An 18,743-nucleotide genomic window follows, 5' to 3' on the forward strand; every position below is an offset into this window, starting at 1 on the left:
TGCAGCTTGATCCAAAATCCTTGGGGACTGCAAGCATTTTTACAAGCTAAATCCATCTACAATTCCTCAGCAACTGTGTTAGTACATGCACTCTCATTCACAAGGGAAGTCAACTCACTTCTTGCTAGTACTATCTAAGTTACTATCTGAGTTACTAAGGTACTGTTTTCCTTCTCCCTGGCACTGGGGTTTGGGGGTAAATCATCCACCTCTATTTAATCCATACATTTCTGTTTTCAACTGTAGGGAAAAAAGCCAAGCTTGCCCATTATAAAGGACAGAAACAACTCAAGAATCATCCTGTAAACACCTTTTTTGGCCCATACCTTGTTGTTTTAGGAAATCTTCACAATATTGCCTCCTCCCCAGAAAGAGTAGAAAGAGAGTGGGGTAACCTTACTGCACAAGGAGGAGAAGAGATTGGAAATCTGCTCATGTAGAAATTCTAGTGACTATATGTAAGGCAGCAAGAGAGGGGGAACATAGGAGGCAAGCAAAAGAGAACAATCACAGAATAACAGGGCAAGCATACCAATGACTTCAACCCTAGCTATTTGTCTCTTGTAATGAAGAAAACATCTCCTGTTGCAGCATGGACATTCTGAAGTAACCACAGTACACTTTTACTGCTGTTCACGGAGATGAGTTGAAACACCAAACTTTTTCTTTATTTCACCCCACACCAAGCACACAATGTAATCACGGAAGCTATGGACTAGACAAAAATTCCCCTATGAGCAGTGAACTTAATCCAGCCATCTGGTATCAAGAATCAGAAAAATATGCAACACAAAGTAAGGTTTTTTTGGATCCAAAACCTCAATTATTAATCTCAGGCACCTGGAGCTAAATGATGCTCTCAAACTTAAGCAACTCTCTTTGATTTTACCAAGGCCTACCCAGACTTGAGTCCCATTCAGGAGACTGAGCTTTCCAGCACTCCCATAGGATTACTGTCAATGGGAAAGCACTTCTCAGCTCTTAGGATACAGTGACATCTTGTGGCTTCTTCTTTTGTCCCTCAGTGGAAAATATAAATTAGCTACAAAAATGCTGACTAATTTCTTTTGGTGTGTTGCTGGTATAAGAGTAAGATTAGTTGTTTGAGGAATGCCATATATTTGATTCAGAAATTGGGACAACACTTTGCCACCATCAAATAATGCTAATGAAAATTAGTGTTTGGAACAGAAACAAAACCGAATCCAATTCATACAACATGACAATGAATGTAACACTAACCGAGAAAAACAATTTGGTCTCAAGGGCATGTACATGTGGGACCTTATTGGTTAAATAAGTCATTCTCCAATAGCAGTACCACTACTGAAAGGAGTTGTAGGGAAAGTTCTCTTTCCACTTGGACTCCAACACATGTACACAAGAAAGAGAGAATCATCAGGCAACTGTATCTCATGCTTAAACCCCATCTGCATCGCAGAAGGATCTCAGTAGACACTGTCACATCATGGGTCACTTACACAGTACAATTACAGAGGTTTCAGTCATTTATTTTCTCATATAGCCTCCAACATAAACCACAACTTGAATTTTTTTTTTTGAGACCACATACCTAAACCCACAAATGAGCCACTGTTGACAAATTGTCCTTACCAAAAACAATCCAAGCATAAAGACAAAATGGTTTCGCAAGTTTTGCCCTGAAAGAGTAACAGCATCTTCAAAAGGAACATGATACAAAATCTAGATTAAAAACTTCAACAGCATTCTACTCATATACCTAAACAATTGGGTAACAATACTTAAGATATGATCACTCCTGAAAACCAGTGTTGTTTCAGAGCTGTTCTCATTGTAGTCCATAACACATTAATTTGGTAGTAAGTCAACTGATGTTGTTGAAAGCCAGATCATTCTCAGTTTTCATGAAATGCCTGTTTTGCATCTGTAAGGACTAGGAGAACATCAGGTGGGATAACTGAAGCTTGCATTTCTGTTTCTGCTGGTTTCCTTATATTCTCAGAATCAAACCTGGAATACATGACTGCACCTTTCCCCTTATACCTATGCTCAGTCTGACTAGGGAACTCTGCACTTGCCTGTTAGCCTTTATAAATACTTCTGACTGTCAACTGTCTTTCTGTAATTCCATAGCTTTAGTTCACCTCTACCTTCACTCCCTCCCTTGGTAAGAAGCATCTGTTCTGCAAGGGGTCAATGCAAACAAACACAAAATTTGGTCAGGAAAGAAACATGACTGAGGGTTGTCACCTGCTTCCTCATGTCTTTCCAAATCAGAGTGAAGACCTCAAAAATTAGTCTGAAAAAAATGTTATAGCTTAAAAATCAGGCTCCCATAAGGTTGAGGGATCCTTAGCTTGTGGGCCACTTTTAGAGACATTAGGAGATGTTCACAGAATCATTTAAACATGACAAACCAGCCCTTGTGTGACTCCGTGGCAAAAGAGCTGGTTTGTACCTGCAGGGAAATGAATTTTGTATCTTGTTAAAATTACCCCGCACTCCTTCTTAGAAACATTCTTTTCTTTTTTCCCCTCCCAAGCATGACATTTTGAGCTATACAGAACTAAAATTGCATTTTTTGCCTAAATTTGAATACAAAAACTGTCTTGCCAAATCTTGACTATAATACACAAAGGAGCTCCATTGTTCTTCTGTGCAGCAGAACTACACAACTCAAGGAGGTAGGGCTAGAAACGTGCTCAAATACCCTTGCTCTGAGAGAGCACAACCAGCCTCCATGGAAAACATCCATCACTTCACAGTTTGACCTGCATGATTTGCACCAGCAGTATAAAAAACAAGTGAAATATGTCAAATTGTGGAAGCTCTCCTTGCACGAGTAGCTTTGTGAGCAATATCCATGGTGTTTTGAAGTGAATGTATGCTAGAGAAGCCTATAACTGAAGTTCAGCCAATATGCACTTTTCTCACAGAATTCAAAAGACAAAACTCCTATTGACTGAGAAGTCACTTATTATCCAAAAGTTTGTATTTATGATTTGTTTCAAAGGAGCTCCCTTCCCTTATTTTCTCCTGTCCTCTTTTACTTTTTTGATGACTTCTTTTTGTGTTTTGCACAATGAGGGAGGAAGTAATTATGTGCCTCTTGGTGACAACTGGTACTTCTCCTCTTGCAAGTGGATACAGCAACTAGTTCTCCTGCTAGTATTTACTTGTGGTATGTGTCCTTCTCTCTGCCAGTTTATTCTCAAAACGTTGGGAAATAAAAAGGATAATGTTGTTTCTTTAGACAGCTATTTAGGAATATTTTTAGTCACCGAACTCTAAGGGTTTTCTGGGTTTTTTTACTTATTTTTTTTAATTTTACTTTGAGAAACACAACTTGAGACCCCTGAAGTGAGATATTGCAAAGCTTAAAGTGGAGCAACTACTTTGGAGGAGAAGAATATGTTCACATGAATGACATGACTATACAGCTATTTTACTTCAGTCACATACAGAGCTATTCTACACTGACTAGTCTCAAATATTCATGCGATCAAATTTCATTGGCATCAACAGTCATGGAGGGAGAATTGCAGAGTCACATGCAGGAGCATTCATAAAAGCAACATTTGTATAATCACACGTGGGAGAGTTCACACGAGGTCTACTGCAGTTATCTTATAGAGTAAAATCCACCAGGCCTGATTTGTTCCATTAACTTTGATGAGGCGGTGTTATTGCAGTCTGTTTACTACTTCTACAGGAAGAGATGACATTTTCCAGATGCAAGTACTCAACTCTATGAATTGCCATCAAGGTTTGCCATTTGCATTGTTCCACTCCTGTCTCATTGACCAAGTCACTCTTTGGACTGTAAAAAAACGTTGAATAACGGATTTGCAGGTGTTTTTGCTTTACAATTCACTAGAACAACAAACGGTTGTTGACAAGTACACAGTTTTATTTTAAGGACACGGCAATCACAATGACAGAAACAGAATCATTACTTTAATACTGTAAGCTTTCCTCTGGAAACTGACTTGCATACAGTTAGATCTGAAAGCATTTTAAACAATATGTTGGGGGGAAAACACGGCAAACCTTAAATATATTAACTTCAAACTTTATGTGCTTATCTCCTCCTCTTTCTGGAAGCTGATGGTAGTTAAAGCTCTTCAAAGTCATGGCCACTTGTATTCATTGCTTCAGGGTGCATTACCCTTCCCATGAATAACACAGCACCTGTGGAAAAAGCAGAAAGGGAAGGAAAGACATCAGAACTAAGAAGAAATTTGAGGTTCTGAGATGATGAATACTGCTATTAAGTTCTAGAGTATGTGGTGTACAATTTTTATAGGAATATATACCTCAGAGAACTTGGTAGCCCTGAAAGGCAAGATCAACAAACAGTCCTAGAGAAGAAGACTTCTTTGTATTCAGAACTGGTACAGTACAGACAACAGCAGTGATGTCTTCTGCATTTCAGTGCCCTTCTGCTTATTCTAAAGGCTTGATTGAAAACCCACTAGAAATCAAACAAAGGTTCCCTTTCATTTCAGTGGTTCTGATGCAGACCCATGAAGTACCACCACTGATACCAAGTGGTTGTTATGCAGTACTGGTTTCTAGGCTGAGCACTCCAAAGCTGACAGCTATCCCTGACTGAAGTGTAACTACCTCATCAGAGTAACTTTCATGATCATTTCCGGCCCTCACAGGCTCAAGCTGCTCATAAAAGTGAGTCCCAGAAATTCCACAGCAATCAGTTAATGACTGTTAATAGATCCTTTGAGTTCACAGATTTACTCTATGATACATTTGCTTGTAGAGCATATAAGATATCACAACACACAGACCCATCCACATCATCAGGACAATATGAAACTAAGGATTTACTTAACCATTGTCCATTTTTGTAGTGAGCCCTGTTCTCATCCCTTGCTTGCCACAAAATACTTCAAGAGTACAACAGAATTATTTATAGCTGTAATATCTGTCCATTATACAAATCATTCAGTACTGGAAACACATCTTATTTGTCTTACTAGAACGATGCTCATAGAGACTGTCATGATTATGGCTATTCAGGGCAGTAACACTGTGTTCTGTACAGAAAAATGGTGATTTTTTTTCTTCCCTGGGGTTTTTAATCACATAATTGTGGACATTTTTCAGGATTATGACATATTTTACTGTCTTACTTGGAGGAACATTAAAGGAACACAGAAAAGGTGAGTCTTTCAATATCAGCTAATATCAGACAAGTTAAGGAAACTTTATAATACAAGACCAGTTCATTGATCAAAATCAGTCATTTTCTTTTGTACACTCGATGATGTACTGTGAAAAACGTGGAAGAGTCTGCAATACTCTCACCTGTTCTTCTGTTTCTGACCAAAAAGAAAAAGGGATGGTCAACTATAACTTGGGGATACAGCACTGCCGTTCTGCTAAAGGCAATCATTCCTGAAGGAAAAAGGAAAACTTGTTAGAGACAACTTTTTAAATATCACTGCACATTCTCCTGCTCTTCATGAGAGATACTTGTAAAGCTCATGAGCAGAAACTTAACTATCACACTCAGCACTAAGCATCACTGAGATATAACATGAAAAATCTAACTGAAAATGAACAGGACCTACAGCATAATGGCAGGCCTATTTATGTTTTAAGAATGATTAACAATGGTGAATGGCACAATTTCTCAGGCTGAGAGAGCTGCTTATAAATTTTAAGATCCAAAACCTTAAGAGGAGTTATGACTCCTGCTCACTTGTAGAAAGAAAATGCATCATGTTAGACAGCACTGCTGACCTGTTTTACAGCTCCAAGCCTGCAGTTGATAGTAAAAGGTAACCCTTCAAAACTATGCAATATGCAACAGATGCATAGGCTGATCTTCCAGCTTTTGGCTTAAGTCTTTAAATAATTTTACTTTTGACCTCTGTATTAACTGAGAATCAGCAAGAATTGTGCTCTTTTTTTTTTGTTTGGAAACAGGACAGTATTGTTTTTTCTTAGTGTTTCATTTACTTTTACATTTTCATGGCACTGTTATTAAAGACTCATGCATGCCAGTAACCTCTGTCCATATTAATGTTATAATTGAATCCAGTTACTGATATTCATGACCGGGGAAGTAATTTTCCTTTCCTTAAAGACTAATACAAGTAGAGGTAATTAGAATCACCTAACAATACATATTGACAACTAATTAACTTACTTTCAGGAAGAACATGTGATAATCAAGTAAACCAGCCACCTGGCCTTCTAGCATTAATAGAGGCCAGCTGTATCTTTGTATTTAGCATTTCACATCTTGCATCCCTGTATATAAGCTTATTAAAATACAATTGCAACAACTCCCAACTCCTTCTAACTATTCTGGATCAGCTGCCTCTGATCACCTCAATTAGCAGATATACAATTATGACTGCTTAAGTTCCATAAAGGTAATGTAAACTGCAGTTGATACCCTCCTGACAATTAGAAGTAAAATAAGAAGAGGTTTTCCATAGGATGCTCAAAATTCTAATGAAACACAGAGTGTTAAAAAAAAAATCCTATCACTTTTCATTTGCACAATTCTCTTACGAAAAACAGTATCTTTGCTATACTGTGTCTTCATGCTACTTAGCTTTCCTGGCATTACAGTAGGTCAGTTTAAAAAAACTAATTAACACAGAATAACCAGACATTTGATTTAGTTCTGCTTTTCAGTCAGGTACCTGAGGCTGCAGCAGCTTCTGATCCTTCCTCGTTAACTTCTAGAAATGCCTTGTGAAATGCCTTTCCAAGGTAAAGTTCTTTGTTATCTGGAGAGGAAAAGGAAACATATTTCAAGTGGCTCAATGGTAAGATTGAAGCATTTAAAAAAACCCCCAAACTCAAACACTGCTAAAACCCCCAACACTATTATCCACCTTCTATATCAAGTATAGAAGGATAAGAGCTTTGTGCATAAGAGTTCCATTAAAATACCTTCTGCCAATACCTTTAATAGCACCATTTACCTTAAGTGTGTAGTGCTCTCTTACTCTATAGATATTAAAATAGCCTGGCACTGCCTAGAGCATCGGTATACCAGACAGAGTAAAAGACAATCTCTGAACACAAGATTTTCAATTGGGAAAAAGGGTTATGACATTTGCAGTGTTTTTCCCTAGGCCATGTTTTGGTAGTGGGTGATCTACAGGTGTGGCTTCTTTAGACAAAGATCTGCCAGAAGCTTCTCCTGAAGCTGACAGGGCTAATGCCAGTCAATTCTAAGATGGACCTTGCAGCTGACCAAAGCCTGGCCAAGTAGTGACTGAGGTAAAGACTCTGATTAATGTATTTGAGAAGGGGATGAAGTTGCTGGGCAGTTACTAAACTGCAGCAGCAACAGGGAGTGAGTATGGGAGAACAACATCTCCACAGACACCAAGGTCAGTGGAGATGGAGGGGGAGGAGGGCACTTTGGCCCTGAAAGTGTGAGAAGGCTTACCCCTGAGAAGAAGCAGCAGCAAAGTCCATCTGTAATGAACTTCCTGCAACCCCCATCCCTTGTGCCCCTGGTGGGGGGGGAGGGGGGAAGAAGGAGAGTCCTGGGAAGAAGGAGGGATGGGGGGAGGTGTTTTAAGATTCGGTTTTATTTCTTACTTCCCTGTTCTGATGGTTCATTAATAAATCAAAACTTTTAACCCCAAGTTGAGTCAGTTTTGCCTGTGACACAAATTGCTGAGCAATCTCCCTGTCCTTATCTTGACTCACAAACCTCTCATATTTCTCTCTCCCCTGTCCAGTCTAGGAGAGGGAGTGATAGAATAACTTAGTAGGGATCTGGCACCCAGCCAGAGCTAAAACCACCACACATTGTGACAAATACTTTTTACACATAACTATATTTCTGCATTAGGTGCAATACAGCCTTCCTCCAGAAAAATTAGGTATTTTCTTTCTTCTTGGCATTACATTTAAAAGAAGCTGATAAGTATTTTTGCAAAAACCACCACAGAACGACTTTTTTTTCTGTCTTGTTTGTTTCCCATTCCTCTGTCAATATTGTAATTGCAATCCAAGCCTTCTCCTGCTTAAGTCACCATCCTTGTGAGGCAGCTGTACCATTTTGCATTTCTAATCCTTCACAAAACATTCAACACCAAAACTCCAGCTGAAGGCTGACTAAGGAGGGAAATCTTAGGCCTATTCATCTGTTACCCATTTATTTTGTCTCACAGTGGTAGCACTAGTTCTGATACTAATGCCAGTCAAACCCACAACAGACATCGGTTTAGAATGTCTTTCCCCAGCAAATCTTACTACTGCTACACATACTCAGAAGTGAAGTAAGCCTCCTAGTTCAGCCACTTAACCTAAACCTCACCAGAAAACCAAATCATTCCCTTTGGGACTGTGTGTAGTAAAACATGTACTAGATTTCCAAATATTGTACTAGCTCTGGACTTCAGTTCCAAGCCTTCAGTAATGTTGCCTTGAAAGCTAGGATAACATTTCCATTGTGTTTAAAAAAATGGGACATGCAGCATCTGCTGATCTTGAACACTAAGCCCAGTTCTCACAGCTTTTGTCTCCTTCACTGGTAACAGAAAGGCCATCTGAAAACGCCATGCAGTTGCATTCCAACACTGACATCACGTTTAAGCCTCAAGCCTTACCTATAAAAGAAATAAACCTAATACATACTACAATCAACAGCTGGCTAGTCATTGCCTAAATCTTCCATTCCATTATGGAATCATTAACACTCAAGTTTTCAAAAGATGTTTTCTAGCAAACATTGGATGTGCAAGAACACGTACAAAGGTGACAATGGAGAGATAACCACAGCAAAAAAGCCTGATAGATCCATAAACATGTCAGTTAACAGGACTCTTGGTAGGTTTATTGGTCAGTTCTGCCATTGCTACCTTCCGGGCAACTGTATTTTGCTGTCCTTGCTTGAGTCTATTTCAAAGCCCTATCGAGCATTTGAGCTGTAGCACACGTACCAAAGGGACACAATAACTTTGCAGCCTTTAGAGAGAAGTGCTGCTTTGGAGTTCCTTATCTTAATCCCAAACAATTTTTTATGTTTAACAACAGACAGAGAAATGCCCACTTAGCCTAATCACGTATTTCAATCACCTTTCTTTTTTTAATTACAGTACTTAAGCCTGCTCCTGGGACCTGTAATATTCATGGCAATACTCCATATTTTCATCTAAAATGCTTTATTTTGCATACTGTGGTGATGCTTATGGTACTCTGAGGCATACCCCTGCTCAGATCACGTAGTAACTTGGAAGACTGGTCTCCATCTGATGAGCTTATAAATCCCAATTCAGACAACATAAATATTGCTAACATTTACCATCAGATATAATAGTAGGCCTACTTGTAAATGTATTCAGGATCTACTAAAAAAACCCCAAAACAATATGCAGATGACAGGAATAGAAATGTCATTGCAGAAAAGATCAGTACATCCAATCAGTCTAGCACCAGCTATAGTACTATTGTCACTTCAGAACAAGAAGTCTAGCATTAAAACCACAGCACAACTTACAAAGAAAAGATACCTTCTAAAGTAGCATGTGCCTTATATCCTAAACCAAGTTTCTCCTCCACAGAATATACAGAATGACTTTATCCACGTAGTGTAAATAGTTTTGGTTGCTCTGAAGCAGTTTGGTTTTCAATCCTACTAGTCTCATGACCCCAAGGAATACCCAGAAAAGATCTCTGTGGTTAAGTCTTCCACAAGAGAAGTACCTTCTGTTTGGTTTCAAAGTGTTACCTTTCATTTCACTGTCTATCTTTGTCCTTGGATGGTGAAGAGAGCACTTGCACTTCCCCATTTACTTTCTCTAGACCCTTCTCTTTATATTGCCACAATCTCATTCATCTCTCCCTAAAGTGAATGAAACTATTTTCATATGAAAGCATAACGTTGTCACCGAGTGTTCAGGCAGTCTCCTCTGATCTGTTTTGCGATTGTCAAATCACTGACTGCAATACTTCGAGATCACACACATCTTGTCACTATTACACATCTTTACTTATGGCTTTGACTGTGGATAAGGTAGGGCTTACCTGAGTATCTACTATCACATCATTTTTCTCTAGTAGCTTCTGTGAATCTGGATTTTCATAAGAATCAACATGATTTGATTGTCAGTATCTCAGAAAAGACCCATGGAAATCTGGTATCAGAGTTTAAGCATTCTGCAAGACCTTAGCCTAGATATCCATTAATGAGTGGGAGTCATCTGAAGTTATTTCTAATATACATGAATCTGTTAGCATCACATTTTGTTTGTCATTACACTCCATATGCTTGCAAACTCCTACTCATAGCTACCAACTGGTTGTTCTACAAGTCTCAATTTAAAAAAGCATACAGGTTTATTGGTTTTTCTATCTTAGGTTGTCCTGGAAAAATCACATCTGCCTCACTCAGGACTTTGAAGAGTTATTTACTGGACTGATGCTCTTCTAATGACTTTATATTGTGTAAGTCATTAAGATCACCTCACTACTCAACCAAACACAGGTCACCTCAAGGTTAAAAGCAGCTGCCACTTAAGACACTATACAACAGAAAGAAACGTTACAATAACTTGAAAGAGAAGGGGAATTTTAGTATGGAGATCAGTTCAAGGTAGTGGTATCAAAATACTCAAATAGCAAGTTTGTGTTTATCAAAACTCCAAATACCAGAAGTTGTTTCAAGATTATTTTCAGCACCTGATGGAACTGGAGATGAGAGCAATAATGAATAAGCATTTTGCTGAAAGTGAGAGTCAGAACATATGCAGCTAGACAGCCAAGTAGAAATGACCTCCTACTAAGTTCTTTGCCAATTAACACAGGTGAGTTTTAGCAAGAGAGTAGTATCTAAAATGTACATCTGGATTAATACTTTTGCTTTGGTTGCACCTGATCCAAAGATCCCAGAAGGTAAAGCTGACTCAGCTATTTCCATCTTTCACATTGAGTGCAAAAGGTAAAAATTTCTAAACATTGAAAAATGAGTCTGTAATCCTCTATTTTGATTTACAGCCACTAAAGCTGCATAGAACTTCAGTGAACTCAACAATCTGTGCCTGGATACGATTGCAAGATTAAAGTCGTTGTTGAAACTGCAGAAGGCTTTCCCTGACAATAATCCAACAGCAAGAGCAACAGGAGAGGGGGAGGAGACTATTTTTAAACACAACAGAGTTTCTCAAAAATCTCATTAGATTTCTTTTATGATTTGTATCTTCCTAAATTATAAGTGTCCAGACAAACATTTTGTTCAGGTATCTGCATAAGGTTTCATGACGTGCCAAATTTTCCAGAGGGCTGACACTGAGATACATGTAAGCTTCTGGCCTCAGCTTCCCTGTGTCCTGATGTACTACTCAGGTATTTGTAAAAGCAAGCTTTCAATGTTGTTCTTGTTTTTTTTTTTCCCCTTCCTCCTCTCTCCCCATTGTATATTGTGAAAATTAAAACCAGGAAATATATTCTGTATTTTCATTATGTAAATTTTCAACTCCAAAGCATCAACAACAGGGTTTTCACTGAAGAAGTTACTTCAAAAATCTTTTCTTTTTCTTAATTTAGAAATGACCTTGTCATCACCTGCTGGCACATGCCATTTTAAGTGAAAATAAGAGAATATTATGGTAAAACTCATGAATTCTCCCTACATATTGCTCTACATTTCTTGATAAACAAGATAATCTTTAAATGGCAGATGAGATAAATCAGTCATGCAAAACATGGTATTTTGATTTTGTACAGTACAATTGTCAAAAACACAAAACTTCAACCAAATCATTAGCCACGTGGATTAACACACATACATATTCCCATCCTTCTGCTAACCTCTTGACTATTGAGCTAGTCCCAGATACGTAGGTGGGTTTTACATGACATGAAATAAGAGCCAAGCACTGCCTTTATGATTCAATCTGTGTATAAACCCCATTCTCCTTAATACTTTTCATCAACACTTCATATAAATTGACCAGGTTTTAGTGGAAAGCTAACATTTCTTTGAGGTGGCAGAGAAATTTCTGTAAAGACAGACATGAAATTTTTCTAGATAGGGAGCAACTGGGTTTGCCAAATTCCAGATCTAGACAGATCATGCCAAATACAGTGCTTCCATTGCTACTTTTGTTATGCAAAAGAAGAAACAACTTTTCAGGCAAAGATGACTCAGCTATTCTTTGTGCCACTTCAATACCCTTTAAGAAGTACTGAAAACATAAATATCCACCTGAATTTCTAAACATACTGGATATTTTAACTCCTGAGAATAAAGAAATAAAATATTCACAACATACTGAACTAGGCAAGCTGCACAAGTGACTAAATTGCTTTTATCTCTGAATGCTTTCTTTCCTGTGCTGCTTCTATACAGCAAGTATCTGGGGAGATGACTAATTGTACAACAGCTTAATGCTCTTAATGCTGTGAACAAATAGCCTCTGGAGATACAAGATGACAACCCCCTGGTTGTTCAAATCCCATTTCCCATGAAAGCACTGAAGCCATATATTGCTCGAATGTGGATCTGCCTCTTGCATAGTATTACACTTTCTCTGCATTTTTAATGAGATCTAATTCTGAAATATTCAGACTGAGCATTCCCAGGTCAAAAACTCCCCCTCCCCCCCTTCCTGACGAATTTCTCCCGAACAGTGGAGTTAGACAACGTAAGACAGCGAGCACAGTCTTACAGTGTGCAGAAATCACAAAAGATCAAAAAACTGCCAGCAAGTTGGGTTTGGTTTTGTTCTGTGGGTATTTTTATGGTTTTGGGGGGTTGTTTTCCTCCCATGAACCCAATTTGAAGAGTTTGTTGGCTATCTTTAGGTGATTTTAGTACTTCCTTGTCTACCTTGAGAAACAACACGAGAACCTCTTACCAGACATGGCAGTGAGGTCAGCACTACTGCTGAACAGCTCTGTAATTCCGAGACCTCTGCAGACATCTTTCAGATCAATTTCCTGTTCTACTGTGAACCTGGAGAATGTAACAGAAAATTACAAAAAGCCCAGATGTAAGCAGTACTTATTGTTATTAGAAGATTAAAATTTCTAGGTAATGACAGCTGAAACACACAGATAAAATTATGGAAAACAGGAGATGCAGTGCTAGGAGTATAATGACACTTTCTAGAAAAATGCTTACAAACAAATTAATTTACTCACACAGCTGGAGTTTATTTCCTAATCAAGATGCCATCAAAATTTGCTAATGTTATGTACAGTCCCTGACCATAAAACCTCAGTGCAAAATTATGCAGCAGCTAATGTAAATGCTTACTTTTTATATAAAAGGTTTACTATAAAAACTGAATTTAATTGCACACGTAGTAGAATAAAACATCTAATACAGGAAAGGCCAGCACAGACTTCCTAGACAGCTCTTGTCAAAGGAGTAGAAAAGTAAGAAAGATTCCCTTTTTATTTAGACAGTATAAAAGCAAGTTCTGAACACGAATATGAAGCTTTTCTGACTCAGGTTCTAATTACTCTGGTGGCAAAATTTTAATTGAGGTTTTGATTGTGAGTAAAGAACAGGAAAAACAAACAGTTGTTAGTGCAAAGGCACACGTGAGTAATAAGCTGGCAGGATTTCAGGGTTAGCTTGCAAAGCCTTGTTGTAGGCTGTGTTACTATGCTGGAAGGACAAATTTATCCTGAGAGCAAGATTTTGGGCAACAACTTGTTCCATTTACAAAGACTGTTTTTCAGACATTATAGAAATTAAGCTTGGTGTCAGCAAGGCAAAAAAAAATTCAAGTCCTTTATGCATGTCCAGAAACAGTCTGGACAGCTGGAGAAGCAAAGAAATACGTCAGAACAAAAATGTCAGCCCTAAACAGAAAATACCAGAAGTCTATAGAAAACATGAGGAATTGATTGTAAATGTTTGTTATAGTGAGTTATAGGTTCTCTGTAGAAAGATGAAAATTGTTATTCCTAATTTACACCATGCTAACAGTGAGTCACTGTAACTACACAATACAAAATATATAGTCCATAAGGTGTTGTTGCAGCAAGCCATTCAGTCAGAAGCAACTCTGCAATTGCATTGCAGTCCTTAGTGAGAGGTTTCACCTTAGCTAGAGCCAAATAATATCTGCCTCTGTGCAATTCCCTTTTTCAGGATTAAACTTCTTAAACTACATGGAAGAACATGCTTTTTTTCAGGAGAAAGCATAGCCCAGAACTCTCATCAGAGAACAGCTGATGAAGAGCCGAGATATATGATACCTTGGCACATACAAGCATTGGCAGCTTGAGGAAGAATAATCTGGACATCAAAAGACAGCTGGATAAGAGTCAAGTGGATCTTCCTCACGACATTTACATGGAATGAGAAAAAGCCAATACATAATCTACACTCATAATGAACTTAGAAATGCCATTAGAAGCCAAAAATCTATGATGGAATAGATATTAGTCATTACCCAGAGAAGAATTTTATGCAAATTAAAATAAGATCTGGAGATACTTCAGGATCAATAAATCGCTGGTGGCATTGAAAGTGTTCATGTACCCTGTCCAGATGAATATGTGCCAGATGGATATGCCTGGAACAAGCCCACAAGAACTGATTCTTGTGATTTTATTGTTTTGGCAGTTCTCAAAAGAATGAGAAGAGACTAACAGGGATTTATGTACTGGAGGAAGCTTCTCATGGTGTTCTTGCATCTTCTGCATCAGTCTGGGTGGCATTTATTAGAAAAAAAAGAAAGGGCATTCTCTTAATGAATGAGATGTAGGTACACACATGAGATGACCTGAAAGCAGCAAATGGAAGTGTGTCCTGTTCATTTTCTACTCCTCTTAGAAAAATGTAGACACTTAACACTGGTAAAAAACTACAGAGCTGGGGAGCTCACAAAAACTTATGCACAATTTTAGCTTTAAGCTAAGAGACAAATTTAGAAGTTGCTCATTCATTCAAATTTCGCCGTCTTCTAGGTATAGAAAAAGTATAGACCAAGCCTGACTATACACCTGTAAAGTATGACCAGATCTATTTTAGAGGCTTCAGTAAAAATACTAAGATAGATGAATTTAGAATGGATTCCTAGTACTAGAGTTAAACAGAATGGAGTCCTGTGCAATGTGCAAGACAAATGCAATGTCAAACAGGTAGAGAGTATCAGGATTGGACAATAGCAAGAGGAGTTTGCAGGAAAAGCAAAGTTTGAAGTCACAAATAAGAAAAATAACTGAAAAACAACTATTTTTTTTTTCAACTGCAGAGAATTCTATAAGATATAAATGGAAATCAAGTGGGTTAAAGTCTCTAGACAGAAAACACATTTATCAGTTAAGTGATGAATTGTGACCCAGATAGAAAGCATGACAAAACATGCTTTTGCACACTACTGAAGGAAGATATTTCAGAGATGCTTTTGAAAAAACCCTGTAAAAACCTCAGCTGAAAAAAGGAAATGTAAAGAAGTTGATTGGTTATCTATTATACCTACATAAAGGACAGTGGTAGTCACTTACCGGACAGAGGCTATATCCCTGACTGAAACCTCTAACATACAAATACTGAACAGGTGGATGAGAGTGAAGGCCTCTATAATATTTGTAGAAGCGTGTTCCTCCTTTTCATGACAAAGTAGACTGAAAATATCACATCAGCTGTATGAATACTAAACTATCTCTTTATGAAAATAAAACTAATTACTTCCCTTCTCCCCTTTCAGTTTTGTCATGTGATAAAAACCCACTCTAAATTACTATTCAAAACAGCATCTCCCCTCCTTTCTCAGATGCTCTGAAGAGCAGTGAGAGTTACAGATAAGCTCTTAATGGTATTTCAAATATTTTAGCTGACATCAGAACCAGCTTCTTTTGAAAAATAACAGGGCTGCTTTACACTTGGAAATTTAATTTCAGGCTATGCAATACAACGTAAAAATTCAGAATGAGTTATCCTCCAGTCATATTTGGATTTCTTTGCATTCCTTTTAGACAGTGATGTAGGTATTCAAAAATCAAAGCTGACAACCTAGAACACAGAAGAGACATTCAATCTCATTTCCCAAGCCTGGCATTTGCTGTACCTCCAGACTTGGGAAATGCCAAGCTACACGATACTAGCCCTAACACACGATTATTTGCAGTGTTTGTTGCATATAATGACTCAGACGGTCATATTTTTTTCTACAGTCTTTTAGGTGCATCTGATGCTAAATACACTATTAAAAATCAATTGCAATATTTCCGTAAGCAAGTAATGGAATAGTTGCAACCAGAAGCATTAAAAACCAAAGGGTAATCTGACAAATAGGCACTGAAGAATAGATGAGGTATTTTCACCACAGGAGCAGAACAAAGAAAACCTGGTTTGTTGAGTTGAGAGGAGAGCTTCTGTACTTAAGCAGTTCTAGTAGGTTTAACAACACACATGTTCATGGATACACGTTTCTACAGATCACCTCAGAAAGCACTAAGAAGAAAGATGTTAATAGAGATAGTGACTCTGCCCTAACTTGGCTGTTGGACAAAGTTAAGGAGAAGGGAAGATCTGAGTCAGCTCTACATTTCTTTTTTACAGTGTTCATTTGTAAAGTCTCTCTACTGCCTACATGCAGAACACAGTCGAAATAGCTGAACAAAAATACTTCCCTTCATTTTCACTGTCTTTGGATCTCTCCCACGTGAAACGAAGAACAGAATAAGATCCTTAGGAAGCAAAATTAGACTGAGAAATTATCAGTTCTGTGGAGAGTTTAGCAGAGAATAATGACATTTTAATGAAATTTAAAGCAAGCATTAGATTAAAATGATACGCTTATGTCATTGACAGTCTCCTCAGTTCTGAACCTTTAGGTTTTGTATAGAGCATTAACCTTAACATATCACATCAGGCCACCTTTCTTCTATTTTACAGACTTTGAAGACATTAAAAAAATGATGGCAACTTTAGGATGCTGTGCAACCCTTCTGAAGTGTTAGATTTTTTCTGAAGTCCTTAAGACACTCAGGAGCCACAGAATCCAGGATTAGGCTACACTTTCCACTTATAGATCAGAAAAGAATAAGAGCCTAGTGCGATTCATCCCAAAAGCTATCAGTTCAAAAATCACTAAGAGTTCTGAATGAGCAAAAGCAAGACATTCCAGGTTCTCAGATTGGTTCTAATACATTGAATTCTGTAGAACAAAAAGCAAACAAACGAATGGCTCCACTGCTTCAAATCAGCAATCCTCCTGCTTGGAGGACAGGCCCTCAGGATCTGAGTCACTATTTTAACCAAGCAGGCAGGCTGCAATGCAAAGCTGCCAGCTGATCGCAACCCCAACATTTCAGTTAGAATTTCAGCTAGGATGTCCTGAGGTGCTAGAACTAGCCTGCATGATTTAGCTGCCTGAAAATAAACAAAAAAGTAAGGAGAAAAACCACTAACAGCAAAAAAACTCTCCAAAAATGTCCTCAGACAGCTGCTCTGACCAGGTGAAACAAGGTAGATCATGGTTCCTTCTCTGGCAAGGTCTTTTCATCCAGGGCTTCAGAAGCTGACTATGTATTTCAGTGGGACAGTTTTAAGTGTCTCCCATGACTGTATCTCAAGGGCTATCAGCATTGGCTTACTCCTCATAAAAAAGGGACTCAGAGAACATGTTAAACAAAGAGAGATTGTGTAGGTTTTTCTTTTGTTTGGAGTTGTTTGGGCGTTTTGGGGACTTTTATTTCTGGTTCTTTTTTTTTTTTCTTGTTTCTTTGAGAGGGAAAACAACCTTCAGTTAAAAATAATTTTACCATTTTAACACCATGTAACACAGTTTAAAGATATTGTAAATCTACAAAAAAAAAGCAAGAATGCTGTTATTGAGAGCCAGATATATTGGAACAGTCCTTAAGAAATCTACATACTGTAGCACTATTAGGTACTGTTATAGGAGTTAGTTCCTCCTATGCTCTTCAAGCAACTTATGTTAGAGAGACAGCTTTGTAAATTAGATTCATGGTCTGTTTCACTCCTATGCAAAAAGTGGATTAAAATGTTGATCACTTTAGTCTGGGTTAAGCTGGAAACAATGATTTGAAAATGAAAACGAGGAAGTACGATTTAACAATTCAGTACAAATCCCTTCTTTGCTATTAAGAGGAATAACACACAATTTCATTTGCACTGAGATAATGCAGACAGAAATTGCAAAGTTGTGATTAACTCTGCTTTGGCTAGTCATTCAGGTCCTATTACAAATGTATAAGTTTAAAAATTGTTCATTTTATAATTGGATAGCATCTTTCAGGACATAAAAATTTAATTTTATTCCACTGCTGCTTTCAATTTCTCAGAGGACAGAGCCTGAAGGCCACATTTCATAACATGCCTGAGTCAGAGCATAAAATATTTATGAAGTGTTTATTCAGAGCACTGATAAAATCCTGTAGATCACCTCGGAATCCCTAATGGAAATCTAACACTTTGGGAGCATGCAATTAGTCTCTGGAATTTTTGTAAGGAAACTGTGGTATTACTATATGGATTTTTAAGCTCATAATAGTTATCTTTTATAATCTAAAATACTGAAGGTAATCAGCACCTGGTTGTACCTGTTTTGGCCTTCCTATAGCATTAATTCACAAGTGTTAACCAAGTTCTTTGAGGTTCTCAGATAAGAGCAACAGGCACAACAACTAGCCTGAGGACAGAATAAATAAGTCCATTTTATGACGACATACAACCCAGCCATCAAAGTCATGTCTGAGAACCTGGCTACAGAGAACCCTGGAGTCTCTGCTTTTGGTTAAAAGCAAAAAAACCTCCAAACTATCTCTGTGAACTTAAT

At 37.9% G+C, this 18,743-nt stretch overlaps 1 protein-coding gene across 3 annotated transcripts in view; it reads right to left on the reverse strand.

Moving 5' to 3' along the window:
* Nucleotides 1-3,283: 3,283 nt before the first annotated feature.
* Nucleotides 3,284-18,743, reverse strand: part of SERPINI1 (serpin family I member 1) — a 48,626-nt gene continuing 33,166 nt past the window's right edge. For all 3 annotated transcript variants that reach the window (XM_062005622.1, XM_062005623.1, XM_062005624.1), the window contains exons 6-9: nucleotides 12,837-12,934; nucleotides 6,660-6,746; nucleotides 5,308-5,397; nucleotides 3,284-4,173 (exon numbers count right to left, since the gene is read on the reverse strand). In XM_062005622.1, coding sequence (XP_061861606.1) covers nucleotides 4,097-4,173; nucleotides 5,308-5,397; nucleotides 6,660-6,746; nucleotides 12,837-12,934 — 352 coding nt within the window. In that variant the 3' untranslated portion in view covers nucleotides 3,284-4,096. The remainder of the gene's footprint in view (nucleotides 4,174-5,307; nucleotides 5,398-6,659; nucleotides 6,747-12,836; nucleotides 12,935-18,743) is intronic.

Source organism: Colius striatus, chromosome 12 (genome assembly GCF_028858725.1).
Source record: "Colius striatus isolate bColStr4 chromosome 12, bColStr4.1.hap1, whole genome shotgun sequence".
NCBI classification, from domain to species: Eukaryota; Metazoa; Chordata; class Aves; order Coliiformes; family Coliidae; genus Colius; species Colius striatus.